General features: G+C 44.0%; 1 protein-coding gene across 7 annotated transcripts in view; it reads left to right on the top strand.

Moving 5' to 3' along the window:
• The window catches only part of ttc3 (tetratricopeptide repeat domain 3), a 138508-nt gene that overhangs the window by 14063 nt on the left and 112240 nt on the right, over positions 1-12205 (top strand). For 6 of the 7 annotated variants that reach the window (XM_063050404.1, XM_063050403.1, XM_063050402.1 and 3 more), the window contains one exon: positions 2360-2411. In XM_063050404.1, the coding sequence (XP_062906474.1) occupies positions 2360-2411 (52 nt within the window). Of the gene's footprint in view, positions 1-2359; positions 2412-12137; positions 12201-12205 lie in introns of all 7 variants that reach the window. The other variant, XM_063050408.1, reaches the window with a different exon arrangement.

Genomic DNA, 12205 nt, shown 5'->3' with positions numbered 1-12205 from the left:
TATTGATCAATGAGTTAGTTTATGTAGGGTGCACAACATTGTGTGCTGAAGGGCATGTACTGTACTGTTCTATGTTCAAGTGTTTATTCATCATCTATGTAGTTTCTTTAGCTTGTAGAGCAATTAAAAATGTTAACATGTGTCAGCTTTTGTGTGTGTGCGTGTGAATGTGTACAGTATATATGAATGCTAGTTTGCTCCACTTTTTTCTTGTTAATATTAGCTGCGAATACTGCCACTAACCCTACACTCTGTTTTGGATATAATGGCTGTTTGTGTATCTCCACAGTAATGACTTATTCCATCTTTTCATTTACAACCATTGCTAAGGTCTCTGTTGAGCTGGTCTTTGAAATGCAAGTAGATTCTGCTTCCTTCACTAAGAAGGATAGATTCTTTTGATCATGCTAATTGTAAAATTAATGAAACCATTTCAAATGGCTAAATATAGGTTGTGTTAATATAGATTACGTGATATAGGCTGTATTGACCCCAACAAGTAGATTCTAAATAGAACTGTTTCTTGTTTGAATGTTTATGTGTACAGAGGACTGTTTGTTGTTTTGGTATGTAGTCTGATGGACAGCACCTAGTTTGAGTGTTAGCTCCTAAAGTGGCAGGAACCTTTCTACCTGAAAGGAATCATGGACTGAATTGGTAGCAGTCCTATTAAATGGATCTTTTCTTGTTAGTATGTTGAACATTTTACAAGGCAAATGTATCATTAAGCAGTCAGAAAAGGGAATGAATGTTTTGGAAGATAGGAGAGATCTAACAGACAAATATTTCTAGAAAATCAGAAGAATTTGAGGAATCTAGTTATAAGGAGAGGTTAGGCAAACTTGGATTGTTTTCTCTGAAGCATTAGAGGTTGAAGGGCAACCTGATAGAGGTTAGTAATGTTAGAAAAGGCAGAGACAGAGTAGATAATCAGAGACTTTTCCCAGGGTCGAAATGCCAAATACTAGAGGACATAGCTTTAAGGTAAGAGGAAAGTTTAAAAGAGATGTGCAGAATGAGTTTTCTTTTTTTCCAAAGTGTGGTGAGTACTTAGAGCATGCTGCCAAGGTTCTGGTGGTGGAAAGAGACATTACGGTCACATTTAAGAGGCAATTAGATGAACACATGAACATTCAAGGAATAGAGAGATATGGATCATGTGCAGGTTAGATGGGTTTAGATTAATCTGGCATTATGTTCACTATGGACACTGTGGGCTCAATGGCCTCTTGTGTTGTAATGTTCTGTGCTCTTAAAGCAAATATTTTTATGACTGTAGGAGTGGCTAGGAATAGTGACAAGAAGAAGCAACAGTATCTTTGAGAGAAAAAGAGGCAAATAAGTCATGAGCAATGGCCCAGAATGCTTGCATAATTGTGGTAATTTAAATAAGTTTATGCATCGCTTTACTTTGAAGTACTCTTGATCGTTAAAGTGACTGATGAGTACAGATGTACAACTAAATCTTTGGCTTTAAGAACGAATTTGAGAGTTTAACACTTCTTAAAATAGCTGAAATGTTTTGAGAGAAAGAGTAGGAATTGCTAGCAGAACTATCAAAGAGCTTTGAATGTTGGCATGAACATTGACATAACAGCACTTTTTGCTGCAGATACATTTAGAACTAACTTTATATTAAATGAATGTTATTCATTAAACATGAAACTTCTAGAAAAAGTACATAATTCCCAATTGGTCTCATTGGCATCAGTCATCTCATAATCTACAAAACTGGAGTAGAGAAAAGTAATCCTGAATCCAAAAAAAATGCCTACAAAGAAGAAGAAAATACAGATTCGTATCAAGTGTGAATAGGTTACTACCTGTACAATTCATGTTTGTTTTATTAAGGTAAATACTGTATATAGAACACTAATTAAACCTCTAAGGCTTTTTCAATTTGTCAATGATAATTAATTTATTAAACTGGAAGGGAATGCCATGCATGTTTGTATTATTTAAGAATTAGTTTTCCTTATTAGTTAATTAGTTTAGTAAATGTGTCCCGAATACCAGGGTTAATCAAATTCATGCAACATACATCAAAGTTGCTGGTGAACGCAGCAGGCCAGGCAGCATCTATAGGAAGAGGCGCAGTCGACGTTTCAGGCCGAGACCCTTCGTCAGGTTGTTTGCGTTTTAATCAAATTCATATTCCTTTCAAGTTTTTTAAACAAGGAAGGCAATAGAGATAAGTAAACAAGTAATAAATAAATGTATAATGAAATATATGATTCCTGTAGTCGGTACCAAAGGTTGTAATTTGGTTTGAAGCCATGAATGAATGGCTCTTGTTGAATGATTTATATTATAAGTCTAACCAGTGACAAAACTGTAATGACCTGTTGTTTTATTTCAGAGTAAGAAAATATCTGAAAAACATAGTCGTAATATGAAGCCCAAAAATAATAGTAAGTGCATCAAGGGGATGTTCTGTTGGGTGGTGTCCTAGTACCTTTTCCATGACATTGTTTCCCCATTCTTATTATAATTGAATGTGGATTTGCAGACATGGACGTTGACGAGTGAATTTCACCATATGTTTATGGAGTTTTTGTAGCAGATATTAGCCCTCCATCAAAGTAAGACCATAAGACATAGGAGCAGAATTAGGCCCTTCAGCCCTTTGAGTCTGCTCCACTATTCCATCAAAGCTGATTTGTTTTTCCTCTCAACACCATTCTTTTGTCTTCTCCCCATAACATTTGACATGCAGATTAATCAAAAACCTATCAACCTCTGCGTTAAATATACTCAATGACTTTGGCTTTATAACCGTCTGTAGCAGTGAATTCCACAGATTCACTGTGCTCTGGCTAAAGAATTTCCTCGGTCCAGCACCTGGCTGCGTGGTGTGCTGACAACAACCTGGCCCTTAACACCCAGAAGACCAAGGAGATCATTGTGGACTTCAGGCATGCTAGGAACCACACTCACATCCCCATCTGCATCAACAGAGCTGTAGTGGAGCATGTATCAAGCTTCAAATTCCTTGGTGTCCACATTTCCGAGGAACTCACCTGGTCCCTGAACTCCTCCAACCTGATCAAAAAGGTGCAACAGCGCCTTTATTTCCTGCAGAGCATGAAGAAAGCTCACCTCTGTCCCAGGATACTGGTGGACTTTTACCGCTATACCATTGAGAGCATACTGACCAGCTGCATCTCAGTGTGGTATGGCAATTGTCCCGTATCGGACCGCAAAGCACTCCAGTGGGTGGTGAAAACTGCCCAGCGGATTATCGGCACCTAATTGCCCACCATTGAGAACATCTACCATAAGTGCTGCCTGGGCAGGGCGAAAAGCATTATCAAGGCTGCATCTCACCCTAACCATGGACTTTTTATTCTCCTCCCATCCGGTAGGTGCTACAGGAGCCTCCACTCCCGCACCAGCAGGCACAGGAAGAGCTTCTTCCCTGAGGCTGTGACCCTGCTGAACCTCACATCACAGCATTAAGCAGTATTGCACCCATATTGTACTGTCTCGGTACTTTTATATTTGTGTGCTGTAGCATTTACTTTTTATTTGCAGTTATTTTGTAAATAACACTATTCTTTGTATTTCTGGTCAGATGCTAACTGCATTTCATTGGCTTTGTATCTGTACTCGGCACAATAACAATAAAGTTGAATCTAATCTAAATGGATGTTCCGCTACTCTGAGGCTGTGTCCTCTGGTCCTAGACTGACCCATTATAGGAGGGGTTCCCAACCTGTGGTGCACAGATTATTTGTTAATGGTAGGGCTCCATGACTTTCAAAAGGTTGGGAATCCCTGCACTATAGGAAACATCCTGTGCACATTCAATCTATCAATAGGTTTCAGTGAGATCACCCCCCTCCCCATTCTTCTAAACTCCAGTGAGTACAGATCCACAGCCATCAAGCGCTTCTCACACATTAACCCTTTTATTCCTAGAATCATTATCATGAACCTCCTCTTAACCTCTCTAATGTAGAAGATATTGGCTTAGCTAAGGGGCCCAAAACTGCTCACAATACTCCAAGTGCAGTCTGATCAAAGCCTTATAAAGCCTCAGCTTTATATCCTTGCTCTTATATGCTAGTACCCTCAAAATGCATGGTGTTGGCGCCTGGCCAAGTGGTTAAGGTGTCAGTCTAGAAGATATCCCACCCTGCAAAAACTCATTTCAGGGAGGTAGCACCATCAATTTGCGGGAGATTCCCAGAACTTCCGGGAGAGGTGGGATGTCTGCAATAGAGTAGCTCCTTAGCAGCTAGCCAGCTAGTTTAAATAACGTTAGATATACTAATGAATGGATGACACCTGTTAAACTCACCTCAACATGTCTTTTACAGTTTTAACCCACCATGGGCAATAGAACAGTCACCGTTGCAAACAGTGCAGCGAGCAACACTGTCATTATTTTTGACCCCTATTAGGCAGGGGTACACTTTAGGGTAGTCTGGGATGACGTACGATTTTTTTTTTTTTGGAATACTCTGCCATGGCGCGCGCGCTCTCTCTCTCATGGTCGCTCACGTGCTCTCGCTTGCTTTCTCTCTCTCGCTCTCAAAAAAATTGATTTCTATGATATTGTATATAATTTGCGGGCATCAGGGAGCCACTATTAATGTGTGGGAGTCTCCCGGAACTTCCAGGAGAGGTGGGATGTCTGGTCTAGTGATCTGAAGGTTGCTAGTTCAAGCCTCAGCTGAGGCAGCGTGTTGTGTCCTTGAGCAAGGCACTTAGATTAGATTATGAAGACACGTAGTCCCCTTTTCTTGTTATTTAGTAATGCATGCATTAAGAAATGATATGTTATTTCTTAACCACACATTGCTCTGCGACGGTGCTGGTGCCAAGCTGTATCGGCCTTAATGCACAACAGCGGTGGCGTGGAGAGGGAGACTTGCAGCATGGGCAACTGCCGGTCTTCCATACAACCTTGTCCAGGCCTGCACACTGGAAACCTTCCAAGGCGCAAATCCATGGTCTCACCAGACTAACGGATGCCTATATAAAATGCATGCTAACATTCCATTTGCCTCCCTTACCATCAACACAACCTGCATTTTAATCTTCAGGGTCCCTTTGCACCTCCTGATTTTTTTAATTTTTTTCCCTCGGTCAGAAAATAGTCTATGCCTTTATTCCCTCTATGGAAGTGCATCACCATACACTATACTCCATCTGCCACCTCTTTGCCTATTCTCCCAATCTGTCCAAGTCCTTTTGCAGACTCCCTGCTACCTCAACATTACCCATCTTCATATCATCCATTAACTTCGTCACAAAGCCATCAATTCCATCATCTAAATAATTGACACATAATTTGAAAAGAAGCGGTCTCAACATTGACCCTTGCAGAACACCACTAGCAACCGGCAGCCAACCAGGAAATGCCCATTTTATTGCTACGCTTTGCCTACTGTCAGTCAGACAATCTTCTGTCTATGCTAGTATCTTTCCTGTATACCATGGGCTCTTACTTTGTTAAGGGTTGCCATGGTAGTGGACTGGTTAGCGCAATGCTCTTGCAGCTTGGGACTTCAGAGTTCAATTCTGATGTCCACTGTAAGGAGTGTCTTTTCATCCTCCCCGTGGAATGCATTGGTTTTCTATGGGTGCTCCAGTTGCCATACCAGCTAGGTCATTGTACATTGTGCCGTGATTAGGTTAAGGTTAAAAATTGGGGTTACCGGGAGTTGCTGCTATAGCATAGCTTGAAGGGCTGGAAGGCCCTATTCCACACCGCTTCTCTAAATAAAAATAAAAAAATAAACAGCCTCATGTGCGGCACCTTATCAAAGGCCTTCTACCTTTGCTTCATTCACAAACTTGGCCACAAAGCCATCATTTCTGTCATATAAATCATTAACATGTAAAGTGATCTCTACACCAACCCATGTGGCACACTACCAGTCGCCAGAAGCCAACCAGAAGAAGGCACCCATTATTCCCACTTCTTGCCGCCTGCCAGTCAGGCAATCTTGTACCTATGCTGGTGTCTTACCTGTAAAATCATGGGCTCTTACCTTGTTAAGCAGCCTCACGTGCAGCACCTTGACAAAAGCCTTTGAAAATCCAAGTAAACAACATCCACTCTCCTTTGTCTCTCCTGCCTGCTATTTCCTCAAAGAATTCCAAAAAGATTTGTCAGCAAGATTTCCCCTCAAGGAAACCATGCTGACTTCAGACTATTCTATCACGTGCCTCTAAATACCCTGAAACTTTATTCTTAATAATGGACTCCAAAATCTTCCCAACCACTGAAGACAGGCTAACTGCTGTATAATTTCCTTTCTCTACCTCCCTCCCTTCTTAAAGAGTGAAGTGACATTTGCAATTTTCAAGTACTCCAGAACCATTCCAGAATCTCGTGATGCTTAAAAGGTCATTACTAATGCTTCTGCAATCTCTTCAGCAGCCACCTCTTTCAGAACCATGGTCTAGGTGATTTACAGTATCTAATTTCAGATCAAACACCTTCTTAGTCTTCTTCGGTTGTCCATCGCAATCCGATGATGACGTCCACTCCTTTAACGGTGAGATCTTTGATGGCTATACAGTCCTATCCTGGACCCACAAGCTCTATTGCAGGTGGGACATGTATATGTGGTAGTGGTGGCAACCATGGCTGCATTTCTCCTGGCTCTCTTCTGCTGTCTTCTGGTTGTTAATTCCATCTCCAGAATACGAACCAAGTCCCTACACAGCTGTCGCCAAGTGGTACAGTCAGCAGCAACATCCTCCAGGTCCTCTGGTCTGATCTTGCACTTCCTTATATCATTCTTCATCTGATCCTTATAGCTCTTCTTCAGCCCTCCAGCTGAACATCGACCATGATGTAGCTGGCTTTATAACACTCTGCAGGGTAGCCGACATGGGGGCATCCTTATCACGTGCCCTAGCCACTGCAGCTAACGCTGGGTGATCATGGCCTCAATACTCCTGCAGCTGGTCTTTACAAGTATTTCAGTGTGAGGCACCCGCTCACGCCAGGTAATTCCCAGAATGCGTTGGAGGCAGCTTATGTAGAAGCGCTTCAAGGACTTGATGTGACGGCTGTAGGTTACCCAAGCTTCACAGCTATAAAGGAGGGTGGTGACACAGACTGCTTGGTATACGGCAACTTTTGTGGAGGGACGAAGACTCCTGTTCTGAAAGGCTCTACGCTGAAGTCTCCCAAAGGCAGCTGATGCCTATTTAATGCAGCTCTGGATGTCGTTGTCAATGCCGCTATCCTCCGAGAGAATGCTCCCAGATATTTGAAAGATGGCACTACTGACGGCTTTTCATCACCAACAGTGAAGGCAGGTAGAGTGGGTGGGACACTGGTACTCCATTGGCAAACCTCTTCTGTCATGGTATTGACAGTCAGCCCCCTCCTGCTGTATGCTGTCACCGCCACAGTAAGGACGGTCTGAAGATCCTCTGGAGTATGGGCCACAAGAGCACAATTGTCGCATACTGCAGCTCCAGGACCCGCTCTCTACGGAGTTTGGTGGTTGCGTGGAGCCTCCTGATGTCAAAGAGGCTGCCATCTAATCTGACATCCACTGCCACACCGCTGCTGTCTTCAATCTCGTTGTGGAGAACCTTGGTAACACACAAGAGGAAGATGTTAAAGAGCACTGGCGCTAGCACACACCCCTGCTTCACCCCTGTACATACAAAGAAGGGCTCGGACTCTTGTCCTCCTATGGTCACCCGAGCAGTCATCCCATCATGGAACTGGCGGAAGGTGTTCACAAATTTATTGGGACAGCCAAACCTGAGGAGGACATCCCATAAGAGCTCTCTCTGCACAGTGTCGAATGCTTTGGAGAGGTCGACAAAGGCCGTAAACAGGTCCTGATGTTGCTCCCGGCACTTTTTCTGAAGCTGCCGGGCTGTGAAGATCATGTCGATCGTGCTCCTGTTCTTCCTAAATCCACACTGTGATTCGGGCAGCATTGACTCGGTGATGTTGCTGATGAGTCTCTGAAGCATCACCTTAGCCAGGACCTTTCCAGCAACAGAAAGGAGTGATATGCCCCTACTATTGCTGCAGATGGCCTTGTCACCCTTGTTCTTATAAATGACAACGATGTTTGCATTTCTCCATTGCTGTGGGATGTTCTCATCAGTCCAGGCCTTGGTGATGTAGTAACTCAGCAGGGATATTGTCAGTGCCAGGGGACTTGTTGTTCTTAAGGGAATGGACAGCTGATAGAACCTCCTGGAAAGTTAGTGGTAGACTGAGGTCGTGGATAGGAGGAAGTTCAGGCAGTTCGCCCAGGATGGTGGGGTCTGCGTCAGAGTCCTGATTAAGCAGGGTGTTAAAATGCTCAGCCCACCTCAGCAGAATGGTATTCTGATTCTTCAGAAGTGTTAGACCATCTGCTGTTTTCAGGGGAGTAACGCATCGATTTATTGGGTCGTAGATGGTTTTGACAGCATTGTAAAAATTATGCATGTTATTATTATTGGCAAAGGACTGGATTTCATGTGCCTCTTCTGTCCACCACTCATTTTGTATGGCCCATATTGCCTTTTGCACTTTCCTCCGAGCTGCCTGCCAAGGCTGCCTGATGCTGGTGGATGAAGGGTTGTCTAAAGTTGCCCGGTGTGCTTTGTGCATGTCCTTAAGCAAGTTGTGGATGGTGTCTGAGTTATCGTCAAACCAGTCTTGATGGTTCCTGCTATTATGGCCGATGGATTGGGCTGCTGCCTCATAGAGCGCAGAGGTGATATAGTCCACTGTTGTTCCATGGTATTTTCTAAGCTCAGACAAGGTTCCAGCTCCTTTAGTTTCTCATCTAGGATGCGTCGAAACTCACTTCTTGCTTCTGTGTTTCTCAAGCGGTTGCAATTTAGCTGCTTTTTACTGGGTTTTGGCAGCCGCAAGGGGGGACGCACTTTCATATGGAGCTTGGCCACAATCATACGGTGGTCAGTCCAGCACTCTGCACCTCTCATGGCACAGGTGATGAGAACATCCTTGATGTCACTACGTCTCAACAATGATGAGGTCGATCATGTGCCAATGTTTAGAGCGAGGGTGCATCCACGAGGTCTTATATTTTGTCTTCTGCTGGAAGATGGTGTTGGTTATGGTAAGGTTATGCTCAAAGCAAAGAGTAAGTAGCCTCATGCCATTTGCATTCACCTTGCCAATACCATGCCTACCTAGCACTCCACTCCATGTCCTGTTGTTCTGTCCCACCCTAGTGTGGAAGTCCCCAAGCAAAAGAATCTTATCATTCTTTGGGATCTGGCAAAGAGCTTCATCCAATGTCTGATAAAAGCATTCCTTGGCCTCATTCTCAGATGGCAAAGTTGGTGCATAGGCACTGAGAAGCGTGGCATAACGTTTCTTTGCCGGGAGATACGGAGGGTCATTAGTCTTTCACTAATGCCAACAGGTGTTTCTGTGAGACTTGGTAGAAAGGTGTTCTTGGTCGCCAATCCTACTCTGTGGCGATGTTCTCCACCTGGGGGGAAGCCTTTCCAGAAGAAGGTGTAACCCATCCCTTGCTCTGTTAAAGAGCCTTCATCCAGGAGCCTGGTCTCACTCAGGGCAGCAATGTTGATGTTGTAGCGCCTCAGCTCAGCAGCGATCGGGACTGTACTCTGCTCAGGTCTGTCACAGATGCCTTATGAGTCCAGTAGAGTCCTTACATTCCATGTTACCAGTTTTAGGTTGTATTATTTCTTATTTTGACCACAGTAGTGAAATAACCCGATAGGTGCGGTAACCTATCCAGGTGAGTGATTGAATGGGCAATTTTTAGGCCACCTTTTCTAGACCCTTCCCCAATTGGGGTGAGCAGTGTGGTCCCTAAATGGGGCTGCTCAGTCACAGAAGGGTCTGCCGAAAATAGCTGCCACTCAGTCCCAGCTGCTAACGACCAAATACCCTGTGCCACTGCTGTGCAGGATTCTGACTAGGAGCTCCAAGTCCATTCGTACCTGCTCCCATTGCCAGAGTATTGTGTGTGTGAGTATTTGCTCACAGGGTGTGTGTGAAGCGTCTAGTGCAGTAGTGTAGTAGTGTTTGTAGTTAGTGCATGCCGTATGCCACATAGTGCTCTCTGTTTACAGCTATTGCCACTGGCTAGCCTTCTTAACAGAGGGTGAAGAGAGGAGCCGAGTGTGTAAGTCTCCTCCTGCCAGTACAGACCCTCTCCACCACCAAGACTCCTGCAGTGCCTCCTTGGGGCCACACATGGAAACTGGGTATCTTACGGTCCCAGGCTAAGCTACAGGGGATCTGAGAGCAGCAACCTTCTTAGTAGTTGCAACTACACTCACTTCTTCCCCCGACACTCAAGAATTTTTGGCATACTACTAGTGTCTTCTTAGTGAAGACTCACATAAAATACTTATTAAGTACGTACACCATTCCTTTGTTCCCAATTACTACCTCTTCAGTATCGCTTTCCAGTGGTCGGATATCCACTCTTCCCTTTTACTGTTTATATATCTGAAAAAAAAACTTACAGTATCCTCTTTTATGTTATTGGCTAGCTTCATATTTCATCTTTTCTCCCCTTATGGCTTTTTAGTTGCCTTCTGTTGGTTTTTAAAAACTTCCAATCTTCTAATTTCCCACTCATTTTTGCTATATTTTATGTCCTATATTTTCCTTTTATGGTGTCTTTGACTTCCCTTGTCAGCCACAATTGCTTCAACCTCCCCTTCGAATGCTTCTTTATCTTTGGGATTTGTCTATCTTTATATTGATTTTCAGATATTAAACTCCCAAATATAGTCTTCTTTCACTCAACTCGTGATGCCCACATTATACCTGCCAATCTCTAACTACGTTACCTTATTCCATATATTGCGTGCATTCAAATATAACTCCTTCAGCAACACACACAAAATGCTGGAAGAACTCAGCAAGCCAGGCAGCATTTATGAAAAAAGTACAGTAGACATTTCAGGCTGAAACCCTTCAACAGAACCTGATAACACCTTCAGTCCTGCATTCATCACCCTTTTTGATTGTGCTCCCAAGTTACACTTCAACTCATGCCATGGACTGCAATCTTGCCCTACCATCTGCCTGTCTTTCCTCAGTCTCACTACATACTGCATCTACTTGTATACCAACTGCCCCATCCTCAGCCCTATCAGTCTGGTTCCATTATCCTTGCCAAATTAGTTTAAACCTTTCTCAAGACCTCGATGGTAATGGTTCCCCTCAGGTTCAGATGTAACCAGTTGTCACGAACCCCATGATGGGTTGAAAAGGGCCAGCAAAAATGGAACACACCTGGAGTCTGGTTTACTATAAATTAAGACTATATTTATTACTACTATGAATTAATATCATTAAACCGAAAAATACAATACAGGTTATAAACAAGTTTATATTGTTACGAGAATACACATAAAATTAAGATGTTTGCTGGCCTGGGCTAGCATCAGTGGCATCAGCAGTTGGTCTGCCACCTGCCCTCAGGGGAAGGAGAGATAAGGAACAATGGAGCAGCGTCTGGAGATGTGTAATGAAGGGATGTGGGAGGAAGAGCTGTCTGGAGCGGCTCCCCCCTTTGAACCCTGAACTGTTTGAAGTGATGGACAGGCGATACCCCAGCAGGGGTATAAAAAGGGACAGGTTCGCTAAGACAGACACACACGCCACCCGAGGTAACGAGACCCTGGAAGCGGTGCGCCTCTCACGAGTGGTGAGAAGTACCGGACAACGCACAGGGTGGAAAGGTACGATCAGCGGGAACCCGGTGTGTGTCCGCCCTTGCCTGGGTGCCGGGTTCACTGCAGAGGATCGACCGCATCTGGAGGAGGGGTCACAGTCGGTGACCTCAGGTGACATCACCAAGGACCCGCCCAAAAGCTGTTTGTGAGCCATCTCGCTGGTCTGTGAGCCATCTTGCTGGTCTGTGAGTGAAGCCGTTCTGAATGATGAGTTGTTCCTATTCTATCTCTCTCTTCCCCCACGTTGTCCACCGCCATGGCAACGATTACTGCGAACTGAACTACTAAACTGGACTGAACTTTGAGTCATTTTGAAATTGGTCATTTACCCCTAGACAACGATAGAGCTTGATTGATGCTGTTATCTTAATTCTGTGCACATGTGTGTTTATCATCACTGAACTGTTGCATTTATTATCCTTTCGATTACTGTGTTGCTTGTTTCTTTAATAAAATTTTCTTAGTTCTAGTACTCCAGACTCCAACTGAGTGATCCATTTCTGCTGGTTTGGCAACCCAGTTACGGGGTACG

This window comes from Mobula hypostoma, chromosome 6 (assembly GCF_963921235.1).
Source record: "Mobula hypostoma chromosome 6, sMobHyp1.1, whole genome shotgun sequence".
Lineage (NCBI taxonomy): Eukaryota > Metazoa > Chordata > Chondrichthyes > Myliobatiformes > Myliobatidae > Mobula > Mobula hypostoma.
Note: the sequence above shows the minus strand (reverse complement) of the source record. Positions and strands in the feature narration are given on the sequence as shown.